This window comes from Lampetra fluviatilis, chromosome 37 (genome assembly GCF_964198595.1).
Source record: "Lampetra fluviatilis chromosome 37, kcLamFluv1.1, whole genome shotgun sequence".
Classification (NCBI taxonomy): domain Eukaryota; kingdom Metazoa; phylum Chordata; class Hyperoartia; order Petromyzontiformes; family Petromyzontidae; genus Lampetra; species Lampetra fluviatilis.
Genome location: NC_136311.1, coordinates 4,498,195 through 4,525,303, shown reverse-complemented (window position 1 = coordinate 4,525,303; position 27,109 = coordinate 4,498,195). Strand labels below are relative to the sequence as shown.

The window sequence follows — 27,109 nt, the reverse complement described above, 5'->3', positions numbered from 1 at the left end:
CCAGATAGAAGGGTAAATAAAATCAATTATCATACTTCGTTTTCGGTTACGGTTCGTAATTTTCGGTTTCCGGTTAACGGTTTGCCTAGGTCGCCGAATTTTTCTTATTATTCAGATTATTATCGTTTTACTTTACCGTTCCAGAGCTAAATTTCTGTTGTGTGTATATACACATCGGTACGTTTTTCGGTTTCGGTTCATGAAAAAGCGGTCAATTCTGGTTTTCGGTTCGACTGTGTGCAACATGACGAATCGATAAACGATTCGATTCTTACGCTCGCGCACTTCCCGCGAGATCAATAATCCAGCGATAATCAATTCCTAATCAATGCGCCATTATCACGGTTCTCCCATTGCCACATGGGTGGCCTTCTAAATTTACAACGATGCATTGATTGGTCATTATCGATTATAATCGATTACTTATTTATTACTGGGGAGACAAAGGCGGCCGGACTTGTATTGTAATCTATTCATCGCATGGGCTTGGCCCAGGACACATCGCGGATAACGGTGGCTAGGAGATGTTAACTACCTCGCCTGGTACACAGGAGGTCGTGGGTTCGATCTCGACCCTGACGCCTGCTGCTGTATATTTGGAGTTTGCGTGTCTCACTGTCATCATCATCACGGTGGCTAGGAGATGTTAACTACCTCGCCTGGTACACAGGATGTCGTGGGTTCCATCCCGACCCTGACGCCTGCTGTATATTTGGAGTTTGCGTGTCTCACTGTCATCATCACGGTGGCTAGGAGATGTTAACTACCTCGCCTGGTACACAGGATGTCGTGGGTTCCATCCCGACCCTGACGCCTGCTGTATATTTGGAGTTTGCGTGTCTCACTGTCATCATCATCACGGTGGCTAGGAGATGTTAACTACCTCGCCTGGTATACAGGAGGTCGTGGGTTCTATCCCGACCCTGACGCCTGCTGTATATTTGGAGTTTCCATGTCTCTCTCTATCCCCGGTGGTCGTGTGGATTTTTCTCCGGATCCTCCGGTTTTTCCCTCCACATCTAGCATCAACACGCGTTCAGGGTATTTGGCTGCTATAAATGTCCACGTGATGGGCCACTTCGTTTGAGCTCTCGTTTGCGATCGTCTGGTCGCTTCTGGAGAAATAGCTGTGTAGCTCATTGGGCCTTACCTCGTAAAATTGTATTTTGAAAAAAAAAAAAAATTTTAGTTGTAAGATGGAATCTCGGCCCGACGGACGAGACTCGCGATGGAATCGCAGTCAAAGGAGGGAGACGCGGCTAAGTTGAAGACCATCACGGGAATGGAGGAGCGATGGTAGCAGGCCCCAGGTGCAGGAGTGCGGACGAACACGTGACAAAAGGTACTGGGGACTTGATGGAACAGTGGATAGACAATGGCTGATAATGATGACGGTGTACGCGCTGGCCTCTTCGTGTGCTCTGACGAAGGGCCATTGACCGAAACGTCGCCTATTATATCAATTTTTAAGGCCACAGTGTTATCGACGCATGTCTTGAGGTTTTGTTTGTTATTATAATTATGAAATCTAATTACGGCAAATTAATCGAATCGCCGCGGAAGAGGGTGGAGATTTATTCTTACATCGTGGACATTGATTTAGGGTTTTTGTGCGTCAAAAATCAATTCCGCCCGATTTGCTGCGCCCAGCACAAACGGTGATAGGGAGAGTGGGGGGGAGAGTGGGGGGGAGAGTGGGGGGGGAGAGTGGGGGGGAGAGTGGGGGGGAGAGTGGGGGGAGAGTGGCGGGGGAGAGTGGGGGGGGAGAGTGGGGGGGGGGGAGAGTGGGGGGGGATAGTGGGGGGGAGAGTGGGGGGGGGGAGAATGGGGGGAGATTGGGGAGAGAGAGAGAGACGTCTCCCCGACCGGCGGGGTCATTAACGAGAGCAACGGAGCTGGGAATTTATAGAGATGGTGGGAGAGAGGTGAGGGAGAGAGAGAGGATGGGAGAGTGGGAGAGAGGTGAGGGAGAGTGGTATAGTGAGAGAGTGGGAGAGACGGTGAGATAGTCGGAGGGAGGGAGGTGGGGAAGGAAGGACTAGTGGGAGAGTCGGAGAGAGGTGAAGGAAGGAGGGAGAGAGGTGAGGGAGGGAGAGTGGGAGCCAGGGAGCAAGCAATGTTTATCCTTTTGTAAAATCTAGTAGACTGACTAAAACATCTACGCCTTGAAATCGAACTCAAATCACACGAACGACCAAAGTATTCGTACACATCCAATCAGCCACCGCACGGCCTTCTGGGAGTGCATATGGTCTCGACAGCAGTGAGTCTAGACGAGCAAATCTCTGGGCCGGTTTCGATTCGTAGTGTCTCATCGGCAACAGAGCCAAGCTTTCGTGCACCAAATCAGCTTGCTTGTCTTGAATCCATGCGGCTGTAATCACACACTGGATTGTCTGCTGCTCCTGTTGCTACTGCTGATCATGCTGCTGCTGCTGATGATGGTCATAATGCCTCTACCACTGTTGATGATGCTACTGCTGATCATGCTGCTGCTGCTGATGATGGTCATAATGCCTCTACCACTGTTGATGATGCTACTGCTGATCATGCTGCTGCTGATGATGATGGTCATAATGCCTCTATTACTGTTGATGATGCTACTGCTGATCATGCTGCTGCTGATGATGATGATGGTCATAATGCCTCTATTACTGTTGATGATGCTACTGCTGATCATGCTGCTGCTGCTGCTGATGATGGTCATAATTCATCTACCACTGTTGATGATGATATTGCTGATCATGCTGCTGCTGATGATGATGATGGTCATAATGCCTCTATTACTGTTGATGATGATATTGCTGATCATGCTGCTGCTGATGATGATGATGGTCATAATGCCTCTACCACTGTTGATGATGCTACTGCTGATCATGCTGCTGCTGCTGATGATGGTCATAATGCCTCTATTACTGTTGATGATGCTATTGCTGATCATGCTGCTGCTGATGATGACAATGGTCATAATGCCTCTACCACTGTTGATGATGCTGCTGCTGCTCATAATTCTGCTGCTGATGATGATGATATTGCTAGTGACAATTAGAAAAAAACTCGACACATTCGTCAACATCAATGCCCCAGGGAGGAACAAATAAATAATAGGCGACGTTCCAGGCAATTGCCCTTCAACGTAGCAGAGCTCATTGGTGGCAGTGCTCGCGTTGCCGCTGTTGAGAGACCCCCTGTACCAAATCCCCGTGGATGCAGTCCGCTCCTCGAGTTGTGATCACAGCGCCAGCGCACAGACCTAATCGCGTGCCCGTTCATTAGTAATCCCTCCCGTGTCTGAGTGGGTGAGTGAGTGTGCGAGTGAGTGAGTGTGTGTGTGAGTGAGTTTTCGAGCGAGTGTTCGAGTGTGTGAGTATGAGTGAGTGTGTGTGCGAGTGAGTGAGTGTGGGAGTTTGCCTGCGAGTGAGTGTGGGAGTGTGCGTGCGAGTGAGTGTGCGAGTGTGCGTGCGAGTGAGTGTGCGAGTGAGTGAGTGTGGGAGTTTGCCTGCGAGTGAGTGTGGGAGTGTGCGTGCGAGTGTGCGTGCAAGTGAGTGTGAGTGAGTGTGTGCTCGAGTGTGTGAGTGTGAGTGAGTGTGTGAGTGAGTGAGTAAGTGAGTGTGCGAGTGTGCGAGTGAGTGTGTGAGAGTGAGTGTGTGAGTGAGTGAGTAAGTGAGTGTGCGTGTGCGAGTGAGTGTGTGAGTGTGTGTGAGTGAGTGTGTGCGAGTGTGCGAGTGAGTGTGTGTGAGTGTGTGCGAGTGAGTGTGTGAGTGTGTGAGTGAGTGTGTGCGAGTGAGTGTGTGCGAGTGAGTGTGTGAGTGTGTGTGAGTGTGTGCGAGTGAGTGTGTGTGAGGTGTGTGAGTGTGTGTGAGTGAGTGTGTGCGAGTGAGTGTGTGCGAGTGAGTGTGAGTGAGTGTGTGCGAGTGAGTGTGTGTGAGTGTGTGAGTGTGTGCGAGTGAGTGTGTGCGAGTGAGTGTGTGTGAGTGTGTGAGTGTGTGCGAGTGAGTGTGTGCGAGTGAGTGTGAGTGAGTGTGTGCGAGTGTGTGCGAGTGAGTGTGTGTGAGTGTGTGAGTGTGTGTGAGTGAGTGTGTGCGAGTGAGTGTGTGCGAGTGAGTGTGTGAGTGTGTGTGAGTGAGTGTGTGCGAGTGAGTGTGTGTGAGTAAGTGTGTGCGAGTGAGTGTGAGTGAGTGTGTGCGTGAGTGTGCGAGTGAGTGTGTGTGAGTGAGTGTGTGCGAGTGAGTGTGAGTGAGTGTGTGCGTGAGTGTGTGAGTGAGTGTGTGCGAGTGAGTGTGTGCGAGTGTGTGTGAGTGTGTGTGAGTGAGTGTGTAATGTGTTGCGGTAGTGTAGCTGTTAGTGCGCTGCAGTGTGTTAAAATCGCCACTGGGGAGACAAAGGCGGCCGGGCATGGTGCTGACCACCCACCCCCTCGTGTGCCGTGCCGGCCTTCATAGGTGCTCGCTAACAGCACTTGCCCCAACAGTCTGTGAAGGCTCTGAGTGAGTGTGTGAGTGTGTGTGAGTGTGTGCGAGTGAGTGTGTGAGTGTGTGTGAGTGTGTGTGAGTGTGTGCGAGTGAGTGTGTGAGTGTGTGTGAGTGTGTGTGAGTGTGTGCGAGTGAGTGTGTGAGTGTGTGTGAGTGTGTGTGAGTGTGTGCGAGTGAGTGTGTGAGTGTGTGTGAGTGTGTGTGAGTGTGTGTGAGTGTGTGCGAGTGAGTGTGTGAGTGTGTGTGAGTGTGTGTGAGTGTGTGCGAGTGAGTGTGTGAGTGTGTGTGAGTGTGTGTGAGTGTGTGCGAGTGAGTGTGTGAGTGTGTGTGAGTGTGTGTGAGTGTGTGCGAGTGAGTGTGTGAGTGTGTGTGAGTGTGTGTGAGTGTGTGCGAGTGAGTGTGTGAGTGTGTGTGAGTGAGTGTGTAACGTGTTGGGTGGTGCATCTGCGAGTCATCTCAGTCAACCCATGGCACCTGGGTCTGTTCCGTGCCCCTATCGCAAGCAGCGAGCCTTCGACACTTGACGTGCCCTTCAACGTGCACCTAGCATGGCACAAGCGCCGCGGTGACGTCACCGCCACTTTAGTGTTGTTGTTGTTGTTGTGTAACGTGCGGGAGAGCGGTGGTGCAGCGGTCAGCGCGCTGCGCTACGCAGAGACCCGAGTTGGATTCCCGCCCACGGCCAGCACCACCAGCGGTGACGATTATTTTAACCGGTCTTGGGCATCCCCTAGGTCGACTCGGCCTCAAATGAGTACGTGGTGCAGGCGTGTATATACATCGCCACTGGGGAGACAAAGGCGGCCGGGCGTGGTGCTTGCCGCCAACCCCCTCTCGTGTGCCGTGCGCACCTTCACAGGTCCTCGCCGCTAACAGCACTTGCCCCAACAGTCTGTTGAGGCTATACGGGGGATCTTTGCCTCGTGCAATGTGTGTTCGTGAAGAGCGGTGGCCGCGACGGCGCGAGTTCGACCCGCGTCGGTGACGAGTATCCGAACGGGACCCGGACCTCGCCTACGTCGACTTGGCCTAAAATCAGTTGCCGGGTAGCAGCGTCGTAAACACCAGCGGTGGGGAGACAAAGGCAGCGTGACGTGGTGCGCTGGGGGGGGGGGGGGTGGTGCTGGTGGTGGTGGTTAGGAATGCACTTGCACCGGTACTCAAACGGCAACGACGGGAGATGGAGTGGAATGGAATCGGCGTCGCCTGTCGCGTGCCAGGTGGGACATTACGACCGCAGGTATTGTGGTCTATGCAAACATGACTCCTCGTAAAAAAGGTGTCAGTTTTGTTGCCAGATAGAAGGGTAAAAAAAACAATTAGCATATTTTTTTAACTGGCAAATGAGGTTCCAATGGTGTAAATGCTTACCCCGAGCTCTCATACTCTGATGGTGCGTTGTCTTTGAGTTGTGCGCCTTTTGGCGTCATCTGGTCCAACCCATGTGAGACTAGGCTCTAAGGATAGCTGTCTCGGGTGTGGACCAATCAACTTCAAGGACAGTGCATACATTATCAGAGTTGTTTTTTGTTGTTTGCATTATGGCTGCAGGTATTCTGGTCAATGCAAACATGACTTCTTGTAAAAAAAAAAAATGTGTCAGTTTTGTTGCCAGATAGAAAGGTTAAAAAAACAATTATCAACGTCTACGACGTCAGCTGCCGCGCCCGGAGATCGAGTCGCGTGGAGTCGAATGGGCCATATATAACCCCCCCCCACCCCCTCCTTATACCCCCTTCATATACCCACTCACACCCGCGAGCCCACCTCGCCTCCCCGTGCCCGCGGGACGAGAGGCGCGCCTCGGGGGGTAGGGGAGATGGCGATTTCCAATTTCCTCGGCAGAAATTAGCGCAGTGCGGACAGTCGGCAGAGGAATGTGGATTTGATGAAGACACCAAGTCTATAGCGGCTCCGGGGAGAGAGAGAGGAGAGAGAGAGGAGAGAGAGGGAGCCCGTGATTAACTCTGCGTGTGGGGCGAGGCAAACATCCTTGGGGGGTGGTGGATGTGGTGGTAGTGGTGGTAGTGGTGGCGGGAGGGGTTTAGGGGTCTACAAAACAATTTGCTGGAGCACGCCGCGGGGGGGGGGGACAATCATCGTCGTCAACGTTGTCACAAGAGAGGGGTCGTCGGACGCTGCTTGTTTTTTTATTATTTAAAACGAGCGAGAATTTTTGCGTTACGAGAGTTTTGGGGGATTAGGCGGAGCAGGAAGTCGATGAGACGATGGTGTTGATGGTGGTGATGGTGGTGATGGTGATGATGGTGGTGGTGGTGGTGATGGTGGTGGTGATGGTGGTGATGGTGATGATGGTGGTGGTGATGGTGGTGGTGATGGTGGTGGTGGTGATGGTGGTGGTGGTGGTGATGATGGTGGTGGTGGTGGAGATGATGGTGGTGGTGGTGATGATGGTGGTGATGATGATGGTGGTGGTGGTGATGATGATGGTGGTGGTGGTGGTGATGGTGGTGGTGGTGATGATGATGATGGTGGTGGTGGTGGTGATGATGATGGTGGTGGTGGTGGTGATGGAGGTGGTGGTGATGATGGTGGTGGTGGTGGTGGTGGTGATGGTGGTGGTGATGGTGGTGATGGTGATGATGGTGGTGGTGATGGTGGTGGTGATGGTGGTGGTGGTGATGGTGGTGGTGGTGATGATGGTGGTGGTGGTGGTGGTGGAGATGATGGTGGTGGTGGTGATGATGGTGGTGATGATGATGGTGGTGGTGGTGATGATGATGGTGGTGGTGGTGGTGATGGTGGTGGTGGTGGTGATGATGATGATGGTGGTGGTGGTGGTGATGATGATGGTGGTGGTGGTGGTGATGGAGGGTGGTGGTGATGGAGGTGGTGATGGTGGTGGTGATGGAGGTGGTGGTAATGATGGTGGTGGTGATGGTGGTGGTAGTTATGGTGGTGGTGATGATGGTGGTGGTGGTGATAATGGTGGAGATGATGGTGGTGATGCTGGTGGTGGTGATGATGGTGGAGGTGATGTTGGCGGTTATGGTTATGATGATGGTGGTGGTGATGATGATGGTGGTGGTGGTGATAATGGTGGAGATGATGGTGGTGGTGATGTTGGCGGTTATGGTTATGATGGTAGTGGTAGTGATGCTGGTGATTGTTGGTGGTGGTGGTGGTGGGGAGTGGTGGTGTAGCGGTTAGCGCGCTGCGCCACAAACCCGGCGACCCGAGTTCGATTTCCGCTCACGGCTAACACCAGTGACGATTATCTGAACCGGTCCTGGGCCTCCCCTAGGTCGACTCAGCCTCAAATGAGTACCTGGTGCGGTGTGTAAACATCGCGACTGGGGAGACAAAGGCGATCGGGCGTGCTGCTGGCCACCCACCCCCTTGTGTGCCGTGCCGGCCTTCATATGTGCTCGCTAACAGCACTTGCCCAAACAGCCTGCTCCAGGCTACACGGGGGATCGTTGTATTTTTTTATGGTGGTGATGATGGTGCTGGTGGTGATGGGAGACAATTCCAAAATTGGTCCCTTGCTCGCGCGAATTTAGGCCGATGCTTTGAGATGCGGTACGTCTCAAACTCGCCTGATACGCAGGAGGTTTTCGTGGGTTCGATCCTGGACCCAGGCGATGCCTGTTTGTTGTATATTTGGAGTTCCGCGTGTACTCTCTCCCTCCCTCCCCGTGGTGGTGGTGGCGTGAATTGTTCTCCGGGTTCCTCCTCCGGGTTTCCCCCCCCCTCCAACCCCCACCTCAAGAAACAACAACACATTTAGGATCATTTGGCTGCTGATATAAATCCCCACGTGATGACGATGGTGATGATTATAATGGTGATGATGATGATCTCAGCCACCGTGATGATGAGCAGCTATCATCATCATCATCATCGCGTGTGACCAGGTCGCCTCTGTACAAGAGCTCCAGGCTCAGTGGGGTTTTACTTGCTGCGTTACCTGGTGACTAACATCATCGTTGAGCTCGGACTTCCCATCGTGTCCTCGCCTTTCACCTGCCCCGCTGTGGCTCTGTCCAGCTGCGGGGTTTGTTTGATTGCCTTGCCGATGATCGCCAAAAACCCAGGACCACATCGAGGAAATTAATTAACGCAACGAAACCAAAACATCTGTAGGCGTGCGTCAGTAACGCGGTGTGGCGTTGAAATAATGCAATATACATCAGACGACGTTTCGAGCCTTGACCCTTCTTAATAACACATCCTGCTTGGGGTGGATGGCGGGGGTGTTGTCGACTCAGGCCATCGTGACTGTGGGAGGAGGTCGACGAAACGAGTGCCGCTTTGTGTTGTGCGGGTTGTCCTTACGGGAAGACTCGCCCCCGCCATAGTAATGTGGAATTTCCACCGCCGTCTCAGGGCTGTCAATGGGAGATGAGCACCAGTTCCTCAATGCCCATCAAAGCAGGGAATGGTCATGTGTTGTACGGTACTGTACTCGTATGCGTTCACGCCTGTGCTGAAGCCCCGCCCGCGTTCGAGGTTCAAGTTGATTTTGTTGAACCAGTTGAGAACTCAAGAGACCGGGATGGAGAAATCTCATTCGCAAGAGTGGGTGGGTGAGTGAGTGGGTGAGTGAGTGGGTGAGTGAGTGGGTGAGTGGGTGAGTGAGTGGGTGAGTGGGTGGGTGAGTGGGTGGGTGAGTGGGTGAGTGAGTGGGTGGGTGAGTGGGTGGGTGAGTGGGTGGGTGAGTGAGTGGATGAGTGAGTGGGTGAGTGAGTGCGTGAGTGGGTGGGTGAGTGGGTGGGTGAGTGAGTGGATGAGTGAGTGGGTGAGTGAGTGCGTGAGTGGGTGGGTGAGTGGGGGGTGAGTGGGTGGGTGAGTGGGTGGGTGAGTGGGTGGGTGAGTGAGTGGATGAGTGAGTGGGTGAGTGAGTGCGTGAGTGGGTGGGTGAGTGGGTGGGTGAGTGAGTGGATGAGTGAGTGGGTGAGTGAGTGCGTGAGTGGGTGGGTGAGTGGGGGGTGAGTGAGTGGGTGAGTGGGTGGGTGAGTGAGTGGGTGAGTGGGTGAGTGAGTGGGTGGGTGGGTGAGTGAGTGAGTGGGTGAGTGAGTGGGTGAGTGAGTGGGTGAGTGAGTGGGTGAGTGGGTGAGTGAGTGGGGTGGGTGAGTGGGTGGGTGGGTGAGTGGGTGGGTGAGTGAGTGGATGAGTGAGTGGGTGAGTGAGTGCGTGGGTGGGTGGGTGAGTGGGGGGTGAGTCAACTAATGAGTGGGTGAGTGAGTCACATGAGTGAGTGGGTGGGTGAGTGTCCAATTTGACTTCACATAGCCAGGTAACTCAAGAGACCGGGTCAGAGAAGTCTCATTCGCAAGAGTGGGTGAGTGAGTGGGTGGGTGAGTGAGTGGGTGAGTGAGTGGGTGAGTGAGTGGGTGAGTGAGTGGGTGAGTCAGCTAATGAGTGGGTGAGTGAGTCACATGAGTGAGTGGGTGAGTGTCCAATTTGACTTCGCTTAGCCAGGCGAGTAACTCACGAGACCGGAACAGAGAAGTCTCATTCGCAGGAGTGATCTGGATGTCACCAAAAGGACAAAAAATGTTTTAAAATAAAAACCCCCACTAATCAAATAAAGAAACAGCAGCAGCGTGCACCAAACAAGCGTGGTGAAGTATGGTCAAACGAACCCCCGCACAAGCGTGGGAAGGTCCACTCACCGACTTTGCTGCACTGCTGCCGTTTTGCACAGAGACCAAGCAAGAACTGGAAGACCTGATGGCAGACATCAAGAAGACAGCCAACCGCGTGCGCTCCAAATTAAAAGGTTCGTGTCGTCGTGGTTCGTGATGGCCGTGACCAGGGACGGGGGGCGGGGCGGGGGGGGGGGGCTGGGGGTAACCTGAGGCCACACGCGGCTCTTGAAGGGCCGTCTTCCGTCACGTTCCTTGTGAAGGGGCTCACCGCCGTCACGTGGTCACCACGACGGTGCATTGTGGCTCTTGAAATATTTGCGGGGAGAGGGTTGTTGTTTTTAAAACCTAATTCGTAAACAAATGTGTCTCTGCGTGTTGGTTTGGTTTTGTCGTGTTCACGCCGTGTCGGAGTCAGTTTCGTTGCGAGCTTGAGTTCGAGTCCAGGGTCTGGGTGTTTCTCGCTCTGTCTAAGCCTCTCGTAACATACACACACGCTAATGACACTCACTAACCACACTCACTAACCACACACACTCACCACACACACACACATACACCACACACACTCACCACACACACACACACACTAACCACACACACACTAACCACACACACACTCACCACACACACACACTCACCACACACACTCACCACAACACACTCACCACACACACACTCACCACACACACACTCACCACACACACACACTCACCACACACACACTAACCACACACACACTAACTACACGACACTCACTCACCACACACACACACTCACCACACACACTCACCACACACACTCACGCACACACACATCACCACACACACACACACACACTCACACCACACACTACACTCTACCATACACACACACACTCACCACACACACTCACCACACACACACACTACACACCACACACACACTCACACACACACACACACCACACAACACACACTCATCACACACACTCTCACCACACCCACACTAACCACTCACTCACACACACATACTCACCACACACACACACCAGACTCACCACACACACACACCTAACCACACACACACTCACCACACACACTCACCACACACACACACTCACCACACAGCACACTCACCACACACACACACACACCACACACACACACTCATCACACACACACTCACCACACTCCACACTAACCACACGACACACAAGACCTCACCACACACACACACTAACCACACACACACTCACCACACACTCACCACCACACACACACACTCACACACACACTCACTCACCACACACACACTAACCACACACACACTCACCACACACACCCTCACCACACACACACTCACCACACACACACTCACCACACACACACTCACCACACACACACACACTCACCACACACACACTAACCACACACACACACACACCACACACACACCCTCACCACACACACTCACCACACACACACTCACCACACACACACTAACCACACACACACACTAACCACACACACACACTAACCACACACACACTCATCACACACACACTCACCACACCCACACTAACCACACACACACTCACCACACACACACCACCACACACACACTCACCACACACACACTCACCACACACACCACACACTCACCACACACACACTAACCACACACACACTAACCACACACACCTCACCACACACACAACACTCACCACACACACACACTCACCACACACACACTAACCACACACACACACACACCACACACACACCCTCACCACCACACCCTCCCCACACACACACACTCACCACACACACACTCACCACACACACACTCACCACACACACACTAACCACACACACACACACAAACCACACACACACACTAACCACACACACACTCATCACACACACACTCACCACACCCACACTAACCACACACACACCACCACACACACACTCACCACACACACACTCACCACACACACACTCACCACACACACACACACACCACCACACACACACTAACCACACACCACACTAACCACACACACACTCACCACACACACACTCACCACACACACACAAACTCCACCACACACACACTAACCACACACACACCACACACACACCCTCACCACACACCCTCACCACACACACCTCACCACACACAAACTCACCACACACACACTCACCACACACACACTCACCACACACACACTCACCACACACACACCACACACACACTAACCACACACACACTCACCACACACACACTCACCACACACACACTCACCACACACACACACTCACCACACACACACTAACCACACACACACACCACACACACACCCTCACCACACACCCTCACCACACACACCACTCACCACACACACACTCACCACACACACACACTCACCACACACACACACTCACTCACCACACACACACTCACCACACACACACACACACTAACCACACACACACTAACCACACACACACTCACCACACACACACACTCACCACACACACTCACACCACACACACTCACCACACACACACTCACCACACACACACTCACCACACACACACACTCACCACACACACACTAACCACACCACACACACACACACACACTCAACCACACACACACTCACCACACACACACACTCACCACACACACTCACCACACACACTCACCACACACACTCACCACACACACACACACTCACCACACACACACTCACCACACACACACACACTCACCACACACACTCACCACACACACACACTCACCACACACACACACTCACCACACACACACACTCACCACACACACACTCACCACACACACACACCACCACACACACACACTCATCACACACACTCTCACCACACCCACACTAACCACACACACACACTAACCACACACACACTCACCACACACACACTCACCACACACACACTCACCACACACACACTCACCACACACACACACACTCACCACACACACACTCACCACACACACACTCACCACACACACACTCACCACACACACACTCACCACACACACACAACCACACACACACTCACCACACACACACTCACCACCCTGTCTAACCGCTGCTCTCCCACAGCCATCGAGCAAGACATCGAGAAGGAGGAGACAGAGAATCGCTCCTCGGCCGACCTGAGGATACGCAAGACGCAGGTGCGGGGGGAGGGGCGGCGGGGGATGGGGGGAGGGGGCGGGGGGATGGGGGGAGGGGCGGCGGGGGGATGGGGGGGAGGAGGGGGTGGAGGGATGGGGGGAGGGGCGGGGGGATGGGGGGAGGGGCGGGGGGATGGGGGGAGGGGCGGGGGGATGGGGGGAGCGGCGGCGCGGGGATGTGGGGGGAGGGGCGGGGGGATGGGGGGAGGGGCGGGGGGATGGGGGGAGCGGCGGCGGGGGGATGGGGGGAGGGGCGGCGGGGGGATGGGGGGAGGGGCGGGGGGATGGGGGGAGGGGCGGGGGGATGGGGGGAGCGGCGGCGGGGGGATGGGGGGAGGGGGCGGCGGGGAGATGGGGGGAGGGGCGGGGGGATGGGGGGAGGGGCGGGGGGATGGGGGGAGCGGCGGCGGGGGGATGGGGGGAGGGGCGGCGGGGGGATGGGGGGAGCGGCGGCGGGGGGATGGGGGGAGCGGCGGCGGGGGGATGGGGGGAGGGGCGGCGGGGGGATGGGGGGAGGGGCGGGGGGATGGGGGGAGGGGCGGCGGGGGGATGGGGGGAGGGGCGGGGGGAGGGGTATCCGTTGTAGCATCGCACAAGGAGCGGGAGCAAATGTTTGCGAGTGCCATTTGTGGTCGTGGCAGTGACTGAAAGTGTTGGTAGGAATGGCGACATCATTAGCCCCCCACCCTATCCCTCGCTGCCCCCCACTCCATCGCCTACAGACCACCCCCTATCTCCCACTGCCCCCCCCCAAAATCCCAATCCCCCCCCCCCGCCCCCCATTACTCCGCCACTATCCCCACTCTATGCCCCACGAATCCCCTGATGTCCGAACCCCCGATACCTCGCTACCCCCCAGACCCCTCACGTGCCCCCTTTGCCCCCACTGCCCCCACCCCCCCTACCCCCCCCCTGCCCCCACCCTATCTCCCCGCCCCCCCCCCCCCCTTGCACGCCCCGGTGACCCACACTGAATATTTGTTATCGATGATGTGGGGAGGAACGGGCAAGGAGGAGATTTGTGTCGATGTCTTCATTCTCGACCTCGTTGATAGCCACATGGACACGCATTAGAGACAAAGACACGCGCAAGAGATGCGTCGTCGATACAAAGATCCCAGACCGTTGGGGCGAGTTCTATTAGCGAGCACCTAGAGAAGGCCGGCATGGCACACGAGGGGGTGGGTGGCCAGCACCACGCCCGACCGCCTTCGTTATCCCCAGTGGCGATGTTTTTACGCACCGCACCAGATACCCATTTGAGGCTGAGTCGACCTAGGGGAGGCCCAGGACCGGTTCAGATCATTTGTCACCGGTGTTGGCCGTGAGCGGGGAATCGGGCGGCCGGGTTCGTAGCGCAGCGCGCTACCCACTACACTACCGCTGCACACACACAACACACATTTTAGAAACAAACAAACATACGGAATATATAATTACGTGGCGTAACTGTCGCAGTTAAAGCCACGTTCTTAACCAATCATCGGGCTCGCTAACAGCACTTGCCCCTACGGCCTGGGCAACGCTACACGGGGGATCTTTGTCTCTGTGGGTGGGTGGGATGGGGGCAGCGTGGAGATGGATGGGTGGGGGTGGGGCAGTCGTTAATACCGTGGGAGTGATGTCGACCGCGCGCTATTGGCGAGTTCCCTTATCTCGTCCGCGCAGGTCCCACGGCAAACAGCGCAACTACAAAGGGGAACCCCGCCCTGAAGCTACTGACCCTTTAAGGGGGTCTGGGGGGGTGAAGGGGCGAGGATGGGGGGGTACGGGGGAAATGGGCATACGCAGCAAGGCTCACAGATCTCCCGTGCGACGCGGACTTCATTAGTTGATGAGAGCAGTTTTGTTGATATCAGCTTTGTCGATAGCAATTTTGTTGATAGCGATGTCATTGAGAGCAGTTTTATTGATAGCAATATTATTGATAGCGGTTTGGCTGACAGCAGTTTCGTTGATGGCAATTTTTTTGGATAGCAATGTTGTTGATAACAATTTTGTTGATTGCAATTTTGTTGATATCAATATTGTTGATAGCAATATCGTTGATCGCAATTTTGGCATTAAAAGCTATTTTGTTGATAGCGATGTTGTTCAAAGCAATATTGTTGGCAGCAACTCGGTCGATGGCAATTTTGTTGTCGATAGCAATTTTCCGTCTCTTCTTGGTTCTTTCAGTAAAGTCACGTAGAATGGAAATAGACGGCGTCTCCCCGACAGACCTGGTCTTCACCTGAGGACGGCTACTTGGAGTTGTGGCCGAAACGTCGTGAGAATTATTTTCTTATGTTTTATTTTGTTATTTTGTTATTTCCATTCTACGTGACTTTACCGAAAGAACCAAGAAGATGAATCCCCGCAGCCAAGAAAGCTTAAAATCGAAATTTTCCGTCTGTTCGTCGCGTTCATCCGGCCAAAAGCGTCAACACATCTGCCTGTCCCCGTGCTGCTATCGTCCCGATCTCTCCGTCTGTCCGTCCCGTCCGGCTCCCCGCCTGCCCCCTCCGCTTCTCTACTTGCTGAGTTCACGACTGACCCCCCCCCCCCTCGCCCCCACCCTCCCCCCGCGTAGCATTCAACGCTGTCGCGCAAGTTCGTGGAGTGATGACGGAGTACAACTCGACGCAGTCCGACTACCGCGAGCGGTGCAAGGGGCGCATCCAAAGGCAGCTCGAGATCAGTACGAGAACTCTGCGCGCGCACACGCTCCATGATCAGTCCACTGCTGGATGAATGCCTCCCACCACGTGAACGCCCCTCCGCACCCTCTTCGTCACTGCCTCCGTCATTCAATCACTCGTTCGCCTCCCTCCATCACTGCTGCCTTCCCCACCTTCGCTCCCTCCTTTGTCATTCACTCGCTGCTTTGTCACTCACTCCTTCACTCACTCCTTCACTCACTCCTTCACTCACTCCTTCATTCCCTCCTTCACGCCGTTCTCCATTTGTCCTCTCCATCACCGGATGCCTCCTTCACTCACTCACTCCATCACTCGCTCCAACATCGCTCGCTCCAACATCACTCCCCGGTTTCCCTCCCTCCCTCGCACCATCCAGCCGTGGATCAATGCACACTTTATTTAATACTTTACGGTTTCAGCGTCGGCCTCCCCAACTCTTGAACGCCCCGCCCCTCCCCCCCTCCCCCCCTCCCCCCCTCCCACGTGTCCCGCGTGAGTGGCGTCCTCTCGTCACCCCCGAGTGGCTCGCTCAGGGGTGGAGGTCGGCCAAGGTCAAATTAACTCGCAGACAATGCAAAGACAAAGATCCCCCCAGGTAGCCTTCAACGGACCCTTGTTGGGGCAAGTGCCGTTCGCGACTGGCGCACCGAATGAAGGCCACCACGGCACACGACGGGGGACGGTGTGGCCAGAAACCACGACGCCCGGCCGCCTTTGTCTCCCCAGTGCCGATGTTGAACTGCTTTTGCACGTGTGCGCACGCCGCACCAGATACAGGACTCACTTAAGGCCGAGTCGACCTGGGGGAGGCCCAGAACCGGTTCAGATATTCGTGCACCCCCCACACATCCCCCCACACTTTCTGCCCCCCCCCCCTGCTCTATTTACCAACCTGCAATGACCAGCGTGGTGAAGTATGGTCAACTCCCCCCCCCCCCCCCCCATGGCTAACACATAGCGTGGAAGGTAGGGGTTTGGGAGTGTCTCGAAATTTAAAGCTTAAAAAAAAAAAATGCCCCCCCCCCCCCTAAAGTGATAGCAATACATTTTAAAACGCAATGAATTTTCACTGCTACGCGGGGGGGGGGGGCGGGGGGAGGGCGGTTACCCCCCTCCCCCTCCCGACCCGCCATTGTGAGGCGTTGGGAGGGAGAGAGGGGGGTGCGGGGTGCCGTCGTAATCCAGCAGCGGAGTGGGTCGCGCGCGCGCCTCTCGCGCCCTCTCGCTCTCATCGGCACGCGCGTGTCGCGCGTGCCGATGAGAGCGAGAGGGCGCGAGAGGCGCGCGCGCGAGAAAAGGTCGCGCGCTGACCGGCTTGCTGACGTCAGCACCGAGGGCCCGTGAGTGATTGTGCACGTGATGCATGGCCTTAATTAGCGAGCAGCCACGCGGGCCCTGTCAGCCCCCCCCCCACACACCCCCACTCAGTCTCCTCCACAGCCACCCACTAGCCCCCCCCCCACACCCCCCCCCACACACCCCCACTCAGTCTCCTCCACAGCCACCCACTAGCCCCCCCCCACACCCCCCCCCACACACCCCCACTCAGTCTCCTCCACAGCCACCCACTAGCCCCCCCCCCACACCCCCCCCACACACCCCCACTCAGTCTCCTCCACAGCCACCCACTAGCCCCCCCCCACACCCCCCCCCCCCACACACCCCCACTCAGTCTCCTGCACAGCCACCCACTAGCCCCTCCCCACACCCCCCCCCCACACACCCCCACTCAGTCTCCTCCACAGCCACCCACTAGCCCCCCCCCACACCCCCCCCCCACACACCCCCACTCAGTCTCCTCCACAGCCACCCACTAGCCCCCCCCCACACCCCCCCCCCACACACCCCCACTCAGTCTCCTCCACAGCCACCCACTAGCCCCTCCCCCACACCCCCCCCCACACACCCCCACTCAGTCTCCTGCACAGCCACCCACTAGCCCCTCCCCCACACCCCCCCCCCACACACCCCCACTCAGTCTCCTGCACAGCCACCCACTAGCCCCTCCCCCACACCCCCCCCCACACACCCCCACTCAGTCTCCTGCACAGCCACCCACTAGCCCCTCCCCCACACCCCCCCCCCACACACCCCCACTCAGTCTCCTGCACAGCCACCCACTAGCCCCTCCCCCACACCCCCCCCCACACACCCCCACTCAGTCTCCTGCACAGCCACCCACTAGCCCCTCCCCCACACCCCCCCCCCACACACCCCCACTCAGTCTCCTGCACAGCCACCCACTAGCCCCTCCCCCACACCCCCCCCCCACACACCCCCACTCAGTCTCCTGCACAGCCACCCACTAGCCCCTCCCCCACACCCCCCCCCCCCACACACCCCCACTCAGTCTCCTGCACAGCCACCCACTAGCCCCTCCCCCCCGCTCGCACCACTCATCCACGATGGCTTCGCCTCTCACTCAGCTCCCTCTTCCTTCATCTTTGATCCCCCACCCACCCCCACGCTCAGCCCCCCACCACCTTCCACTCATGGTCCCTCCACTCCATTCGTCCACCCTCGCCTCTCAACCCCCCCCCCTCTTCCCCGAGATGTTAACTACCTCGCCTGGTGTACATGAGGTCGTGGGTACGATCCCGACCCTGACGCCTGCTGCTGCTGTATATTTGGAGTTTGCGTGTCTCTCTCTCATAATAATAATCACGTTGGCTAGGAGATGTTAACTACCTCGCCTGGTATACAGGAGGTCGTGGGTACGATCCCGACCCTGACGCCTGCTGCTGCTGTATATTTGGAGTTTGCGTGCCTCTCTCTCATAATAATAATCACGTTGGCTAGGAGATGTTAACTACCTCGCCTGGTGTACAGGAGGTCGTGGGTACGATCCCGACCCTGACGCCTGCTGCTGCTGTATATTTGGAGTTTGCGTGTCTCTCTCTCATAATAATAATCACGTTGGCTAGGAGATGTTAACTACCTCGCCTGGTATACAGGAGGTCGTGGGTACGATCCCGACCCTGACGCCTGCTGCTGCTGTATATTTGGAGTTTGCGGTGTCTCTCTCCACGTGGTCGCGTGGATTTTTTTCTTTTTGATCCGCGTCCTCCTCCGGGTTTTCCCTCGCACAATCGGAATGAACGTCACGCGTTTTGAGCGTTTTGCTGCTATAAATGTCCACACGGTGATGAGAGAGCCACGTTCGTCGAGCTGTCATTTGTGGCAGCCAGGTCGCTTCTGAAAAAGAGCTACACAACTCAGTGGGCCTGACCTGGTGCAATAAAATAAAAATGGTTTTAAAATAGTCGTTTAATTCACCATCACGTCGATACTCCCACCTCTCAGCCCCCCCCCCCACCTCCCCTCTCCCCACCCCTCCTGCCCTCCCCCCAGCCCCCTCCCACCTCTCAGCCCCCCCCACCTCCCCTCTCCCCACCCCTCCTGCCCTCCCCCCAGCCCCCTCCCACCTCTCAGCCCCCCCCCACCTCCCCTCTCCCCACCCCTCCTGCCCTCCCCCCAGCCCCCTCCCACCTCAGCCCCCCCCCCCCCCCCTAGGGCCACCCGCGCGGAAAAAATAAACTATCTGGGTCTTTGTCAGGGTCACGTGTGACCCACGGAGGCACGTGACGATGGTACTGATGATGCTGTTGCTGCTGCTGCTGCTGATGATGGTGTTTGTCGTGAGGAAGTTGTTTCGCGATAACGATGCTGATGATGCTGATGGTGATCGTGATATGTACGATGCTGCTGATGATGGCCGTGATGGTGAGATGTATGATGCTGACGATGCTGATGATGGTCGCGATGATGAGATGTATGATGCTGACGATGCTGATGATGGCCGTGATGGTGAGATGCATGATGCTGACGATGATGACAATGAAAAATTCGTGTGAATGACAAGTGTGTGGAAGCTGAAGAAGCAGCCCTGCAATTGCCCCACCCACCCCCACAAACAACATGTTCCTGCTCGTGCTCTTGGCGGCGTCGTCGTCGTGACACGTCGACTTGACGCTTCAAGTTTGTGTTGTTTAACCGGGCGAGTACTCAAGAGCCCAGGATACCTAGTCAGCATGCCAACGTTCGGCCAGCGATGCCTAAACGTTGGACAAACGTTGCCTGAACGTTGGACAAACGTTGCCTGAACGTTAGAACAACGTTGCTGCAACATTGGATGAATCTTGGACCAACATTGCCTGGACGTTGGACAAACGTTGCTCCACCGTTAGAACAACGTCGCTGCAATGTTGCCTGAACGTTGCCTGAACGTTTGAGCAACGTTGCTCCAACGTTGACCCAACGTTGTCTCTACGTGTCTGTATTTGTTGACCCAACGTCGGAGCAAGCGACAAAGTTACGCGATAATAACACCGGTGATTGATGATGATGGTGGTGATGATGATGATGCTGATTACGCTGCTGATGATGCTGCTGCTGCTGCTGATGCTGCTGCTGATGTGTTCAGCCGGGAAGACGACCACGAACGAGGAGCTGGAGGACATGCTGGAGAGCGGCAACCCCGCGATCTTCACGTCCGGGGTGAGTGCCAGACTCGCACAACGACAGAGGAAAAGGTTCCCCAATGTAGCCTCCAACAGACTGCTGGGGCCGAGTGCTGGTTTGCGAGCGCCTGTAAAAGGGGGGGAAATAAACACAGATGCACGCGGATACAGAGACGCAGACGCATGGAGATGCAGAGGCAGAGACACGGGCACACATAGATACAGAGACAGATACACAGATACAGACACACATGCAGATACAGATACAGACACAGACATAGATACACGCAGATACAGAGACGCAAACACGTGGAGATGCAGAGACACGGGCACACATAGATGCAGAGACAGATACACAGATACAGACACACATGCAGATACAGATACAGACACAGACATAGATACACGCAGATACAGAGACGCAAACACGGGGAGATGCAGAGGCAGAGACACGGGCACACATAGATACAGAGACAGATACACACATAGAAACATAGACACAGATGCAGACACACTTTCTCATACAGATACAGACATAGATACACACAGATACAGAGACACAGACACGCAGAGATGCAGATATAGAGATACAAACACACATAGATATAGACACAGTGACACACATATACAGACACACAGACACACAGAAGCACACAAACGCACAGACACACGTACAGATACAGGCATAGATACAGAGACACAGAAACACAGTCGGAGAGAAACGCAAATAGAGACACACACAGAGACATGCGTAGAAAGTTCTAGGGGATGCGGGCGGGGGAGGCTTCAGAAGTTGGTGAGGGGGGTTCTCAGGTGCGATCTGACCTCTTGACCCTGCCCCACTCCCCCCCTCCCCCCACGCCGCCTAGATCGTGCTCGACTCCAAGATCGACAAGCAGGCTCTGAGCGAGATCGAGTCCCGGCACAACGACATCATCAAGCTGGAGACGAGCATCCGCGAGCTGCACGACATGTTCCTCGACATGGCCATGCTGGTCGAGAGTCAGGTGCGTGTCTGTGTGTGTGTGTGTCTGTCTGTGTGTGTGTGTGTGTATGTGTCTGTGTGTCTGTGTGTCTGTGTGTCTGTGTGTGTGTGTGTGTTTGTCTGTGTGTGTGTGTGTCTGTGTGTGTCTGTGTGTCTGTGTGTGTGTGTCTGTGTGTGTGTGTGTCTGTGTGTGTGTGTGTGTGTCTGTGTGTGTGTGTGTCTGTGTGTGTCTGTGTGTGTGTGTGTCTGTGTGTGTGTGTCTGTGTGTCTGTGTGCCTGTGTGTGTCTGTGTGTGTCTGTTTGTGTGTCTGTGTGTGTGTATCTGTGTGTGTGTGTCTGTGTATGTGTGTATATATTAGTGTGTCTGTGTGTGTCTGTGTGTGTGTGTGTCTGTGTGTGTGTGTATATATTAGTGTGTCTGTGTGTTTGTGTGTCTGTCTGTGTGTGTGTTAGTGTGTGTGTGTGTGTAAATTAGTGTGTGTCTGTGTGTGTCTGTCTGTGTGTGTGTGTATTCTTGTGTCTGTGTGTGAGTGTCTGTGTGTGTGTGTGTATATATTAGTGTGTCTGTGTGTGTGTGTGTGTCTGTCTGTGTGTGTGTATTCTTGTGGGGAGCGGTAGTGTAGCGGTTAGCGCCCTGCGCTATGAACCTAGCGACCCGAGTTCGATTCCCGCTCACGGCCAACACCAGTGACGATTATCTGAACCGGTCCTGGGCCTCCCCTAGGTCGAATCAGCCTGAAATTAGTACCTGGTGTGGTGTGTAAACATTGCCACTAGGGAGACAAACACGGTCGGGCGTGGTGCTGGCCACCCACCCCCTCGTGTACAGTTCTGGCCTTTATAGGTGCTCGCTAACAGCACTTGCCCCTACAGTCTATTAAGGCTATACGGGGGATCTTTGTGTATTCTTGTGTCTGTGTGTGAGTGTGTCAACCCATGGTTGACACATGGTTGACACACTTGGGTCTGTCCCGTGACCTCCTGCCAGCGGGCGTTCGACACTTCACGTGGCCTTAACGTGCACATGGCACGGCACAAGCGTCTTGGTGATGTCACCGCCACTTAGTGGCTAATGGCGATTGTTGTTGTTGTGTGAGTGTCAGTTTGAGAGTGTGTCGATGTGTGTGAGTGTCTGTGTGTCTGCGGGGAAGTGGTAGTGCAGTGGTCAGTGCACTGTGCTACGAAGCCAGAGGTCGTTTCCCGCTCACGGCCAACGCCAGTCACAATATTATCTGAATCCGTTCTGGGCCTCGACTAGGTCGACTCAGCCTCAAATGATGACCTGGTAAGGTGTGTAACAATCTCCACTGGGGAGACAAAGGCGGCCGGGCAAGGTGCTGGCCACCTACCCCCTCGTGCGTCGTGCCGACCTTCATAGATGCTCGCTAACAGCACTTGCCCCAACAGTCTGCGAAGGCTATACAGTGGATATTTGTCTTTCTACGTGATGTGTGTGTGAATGTGTCTGTGTGTGTGAGTGTGTGTGAATGTGTCATCTTAGCATTTAATATCATCTTAACATTTAATATCATCTTAATATTCAACATCATCTTCGACCACGTAGTTTGAGAAGCCTTCCATGGCTGGACCAGTGGAATTTATATCTGGTACAAACACAATGGGTGGCTGATCAATGCCCATGTGTGGTCAAGGGATGGCACCCTACTGGTCAACCATGTTACGTACGCTGATGATCTGGTGGTTGCTACTTACTCTGAGAATGAGTTGGAGGTTCTGCTGCTGAACCTGGAGCGTGCAACTAAGAGGTGGGGCCTTAACATCAGGCCACCAAAACTGAGCATCTGCCTGCGTATATTGTATCATCCAATACTCCACCCCCTCAACTCGACATGAGCGATGGGAAAGTTGTGGAGAGAGTGGAGAAGTTTCAGTATCTGTGTCGTGTGCCCATGCCCACCTTCGGTTTGACAGCAGATGTCTCACTGAATCAGCCGAGTGGCATAATTATTTTTCGTCAGCTGCATAACGCTGTGTGGAAGCTACCGTCTTGGTCACAGTCATGCCCTCTCATGGGACATCTGCGCCAGTTTTAAACTTTCAGGCTGGCCTGTCTACGATCCATCCTGGGTTTACTCACAAATCCTTGAAAGATCTGGACATCTCACCATCACGATCATCATCAGTGAAATCCTCTGGCAGGCGAGGTTTCTTTTGGCCGGGTCATGTAGCCTGCACGCCCATCCACCGCATGCCCAAGCAGCTTCTATTTGGCCGGATAGAAGGGGGTAAATGAGTGCGGCACGGGCTGGTACCAGCGGTGTCAAGATCGGCCTCTGTGGAGGAGGCTCGTGAAGGACGCTGCTACTGGGCAATTGGAGGCAGTCGCCCTCCAACAATGGAAGACAGAAGAGCAACACTCACAACAACGAGCGTAGCACCGAGATGGCTAAAACACAACAAGTTGGCAAGGTAGGAGGTACAGCTGGTGCATCTACCGGTCATCTCAGTCAGTGAACCCATGGCACCTACTGGGTCTGTCCCGTGACCTCCTCCTGCACCTAGCCTGGCACAGCAGCAGCACAGCCCATGACACCTGCTGGTTCTATCACGTGACCTCCTCCTGCCAGCAGCGAGAGCCTTCCACAATTTGACGCGACGGCTGCAAAGCGCACCTAGCCTGGCACGACGAGCGCTGTGGCGGCTGTTGGCGTCAACGCGTCGCTCTCCAAAGGCGTCTGAACGTTCTATTCGGCCCTCGCTAAGGGAACGGCACCCAGCGCCGAGCGTCCCAGAGTGCCATCCGAGTTGCGCTTGTGACGTCTCCCCGATGCTTCTGTTGACATCTCCCCAATGTCCCCACCCCCGACTCTCAGGGCGAGATGATTGACCGCATAGAGTACAACGTGGAGCACTCGGTGGACTACGTGGAGAGGGCCGTGTCTGACACCAAGAAGGCCGTCAAATACCAGAGCAAGGCACGCCGGGTGAGTGCCTGGACCAGTCACCAGGAGGAGCAGCCCCGCCCCCCTGCGCGACCCCCACCCTCTCACCCGCCCCGCCCCCCTCGCTCTGCCCCTCCCTCTTCATCCTCTGTGCGGCATCATGGTTCATAGCCTCTATAGAAGGCGGTTCCCCACACTCCCTGCCGGCTTCAATCCCTCCCTCTCGTGCCTCTTCTCTCTCCCTCAATGCCACTCATTCCCTATCATCCCTCCCCTCACTCCATCCCTCTCCTCACTCCATCCCTGCCTCTGCCTCCTCTTTTCACTCCATCCCACCCTACCCTCACTCCATCCCTCCCTCTGCCTCCTCTCCTCACTCCATCCCTCCCCTCACTCCATCCCTCCTTCTCCTCTCTCTTCTCCCCTCCTCCCTCTCCTCACTCCCTCACCCTCCTCCCTCTTATTTCCTTCCCCATTCCTCCCTCCCCTCTCCTCAAATCCAATTCCTCCCTCACTCATTCTCCCGTCTCCTCCCCCATTAATTGTCCCCCACCACCACCACCTCCTCCTCCTACCTTTCTACTCACCCCCCCCCCCGCCCGTTCCCCCCTCCCTCCCCTTAGTTCCCGTGTGTGTGTTTGTTATTGTTTGTCGATTATTGGGCCTTCCCTAGGTCGACTCAGCCTCAAACGGGTACCTGGTGCGGTGTGTGGTAAACATCGCCGCTGGGGAGACAAAGGCGGCCGGGCGTGGTGCTGGCCACCCCATCCCCCGTCGTGCTACTCGCTCACAGCACTTGCCTCCTTAAGTCTGTTAAGGCTATACGGGGGAGGGGAGATCTTTACCTTTGTTGTCTTGGGCAATTGTGAGTCGGTAGGTTCCTCGGTGTGAGCGAGCGATCAATGCCGCTGACGGCTGCGCCGTGAGCAGAGGTCGCAATCAGGTACCCGATACCCGTACCCTACCCGATACCCGGCCGGGTACGGGTAGCCGTTTGCGACCCTGGTGCGGCCGGGTACGGGTACGGGTAGGCCGTGAGTCACTGGTGAGTAACCGTTTGTCACTCATTTCCCAACGTCTTGTCTCTTCTCACAATTCAAGTTCCTAGAATCAACCCACCCGCGCCTGCAACATGGCTTCATCCCAGAGGTCGCGATCGGGTACCCGATACCCGGCCGGGTACGGGTAGCCAGGTATCGGGTAGGGTACGGGTATCGGGTACCCGATTGCGACCCTGGTGCGGCCGGGTACGGGTACGGGTAAGGAATCAAAACCCGTTTGCGACCTCTGCCCCGTGAGCGACGACTCAGCGTGGAGAGAAACTCTCGACCCTGGTGCCTGCCGCGGGCACTGACTGAGCTGTTCACGTCGCATTTGTATATATAACAAAAATAAATGCACGGGTACAGCCGAGGACGAACGGGTGGTGGAAACTAAAACTGCCTAAACTAAAGCTAAACCGTTTTTACTTGACCAGGTAAGGCCCACTGAGCTACGTAGCTATTTTTAGAAAAAGGACTTTGCCACATATGATAGCTCAACGGAGCAGCTAAAGCGCTAACAGCACTTGCCCCTAAACGTCTGATAAGGCTATACGGGGAGCCTTTGTCTTTGTGTGCTGGGTAGCGCGCTGCCCTCTACGAACCCCGGCGACCCGAGTTCAATTCCCGCTGACGACCTGATAACAGGCCGCCCCTACGTCGACTCAGCCATCGTGACTACTTGTGAGAGCATCTGCAGTGGGGAGACAAAGGCGGTCGGGCGTGGGGTTTGGTTTGGCCACACCACTCCTCTCGTGCGCCGTGCCAACCTTCACAGGTGCTACTCGCTAACGGCACTTGCCCCAACGGTCTGTTAAGGCTATACGGGGTATCTTTGTCATTGTGGGTTTTTTTTCCCCTTTGCTTTCTTTATGATTTGTCTGACACGTATGCGGTTTTTGTTTATTCCCGTCTCCCCCCCTCCCCGTTCCTACCCCCCCCTCCTCCTCTCCCTCCACCACGTCACCCCCTCACCCCCTCACCCCCTCACGGCGAATCCCTCTACTCCTCCACCCCCTCGCTGGGGTTGGGGTCTCGACAGAAGATGCTGCTAGTTGGGGCGATCATCGTCACCCTCGTGGTGATGGGGGCCGTGATCGCCTTCGCGTGACCCGGTCCCTACAGTCCTCACCCCGACACTCGCCCCGACACTCGCCCCCTACACTCACCGCTCCTCACCCCTACACTCACCACTCCTCACCCCGACACTCACCCTACACTCACCCCGGCACTCATCCCTACACTCACCCCTACACTCATCCCTACACTCACCCCTACACTCACCTCATCCTCACCCCTACACTCACCACTCCTCACCCTACACTCATCCCTACACTCACCGCTCCTCACCCCTACACTCACCCCGTCCTCACCACACCTGACCACTCCTCACCCCGACACTCACCACTCCTCACCCCGACACTCACCCTACACTCACCCCGACACTCACCCTACACTCACCCCTACACTCACCCCTACACTCACCCCTACACTCACCTCATCCTCACCCCTACACTCACCACTCCTCACCCTACACTCATCCCTACACTCACCGCTCCTCACCCCTACACTCACCGCTACACTCATCCCTACACTCACCGCTCCTCACCCCTATACTCACCCCGTCCTCACCACACCTGACCACTCCTCACCCCTACACTCACCGCTCCTCACCCCTACACTCACCGCTCCTCACCCCGACACTCACCGCTCCTCACCCCTACACTCACCCCTACACTCACCCCGTCCTCT

General features: G+C 55.6%; 1 protein-coding gene across 1 annotated transcript in view; it reads left to right on the top strand.

Moving 5' to 3' along the window:
- The window catches only part of LOC144945279 (syntaxin-1A-like), an 86,446-nt gene extending 59,920 nt beyond the window's left edge, over positions 1-26,526 (top strand). Inside the window, 8 exon segments of the mRNA XM_078873668.1 lie at positions 10,144-10,218; positions 13,215-13,288; positions 15,861-15,888; positions 15,891-15,968; positions 20,393-20,466; positions 21,299-21,436; positions 24,249-24,359; positions 26,400-26,526. Of these exon segments, the coding sequence (XP_078729794.1) occupies positions 10,144-10,218; positions 13,215-13,288; positions 15,861-15,888; positions 15,891-15,968; positions 20,393-20,466; positions 21,299-21,436; positions 24,249-24,359; positions 26,400-26,468 (647 nt within the window). The 3' untranslated portion in view covers positions 26,469-26,526.
- The last annotated feature ends 583 nt before the right edge of the window (positions 26,527-27,109 follow it).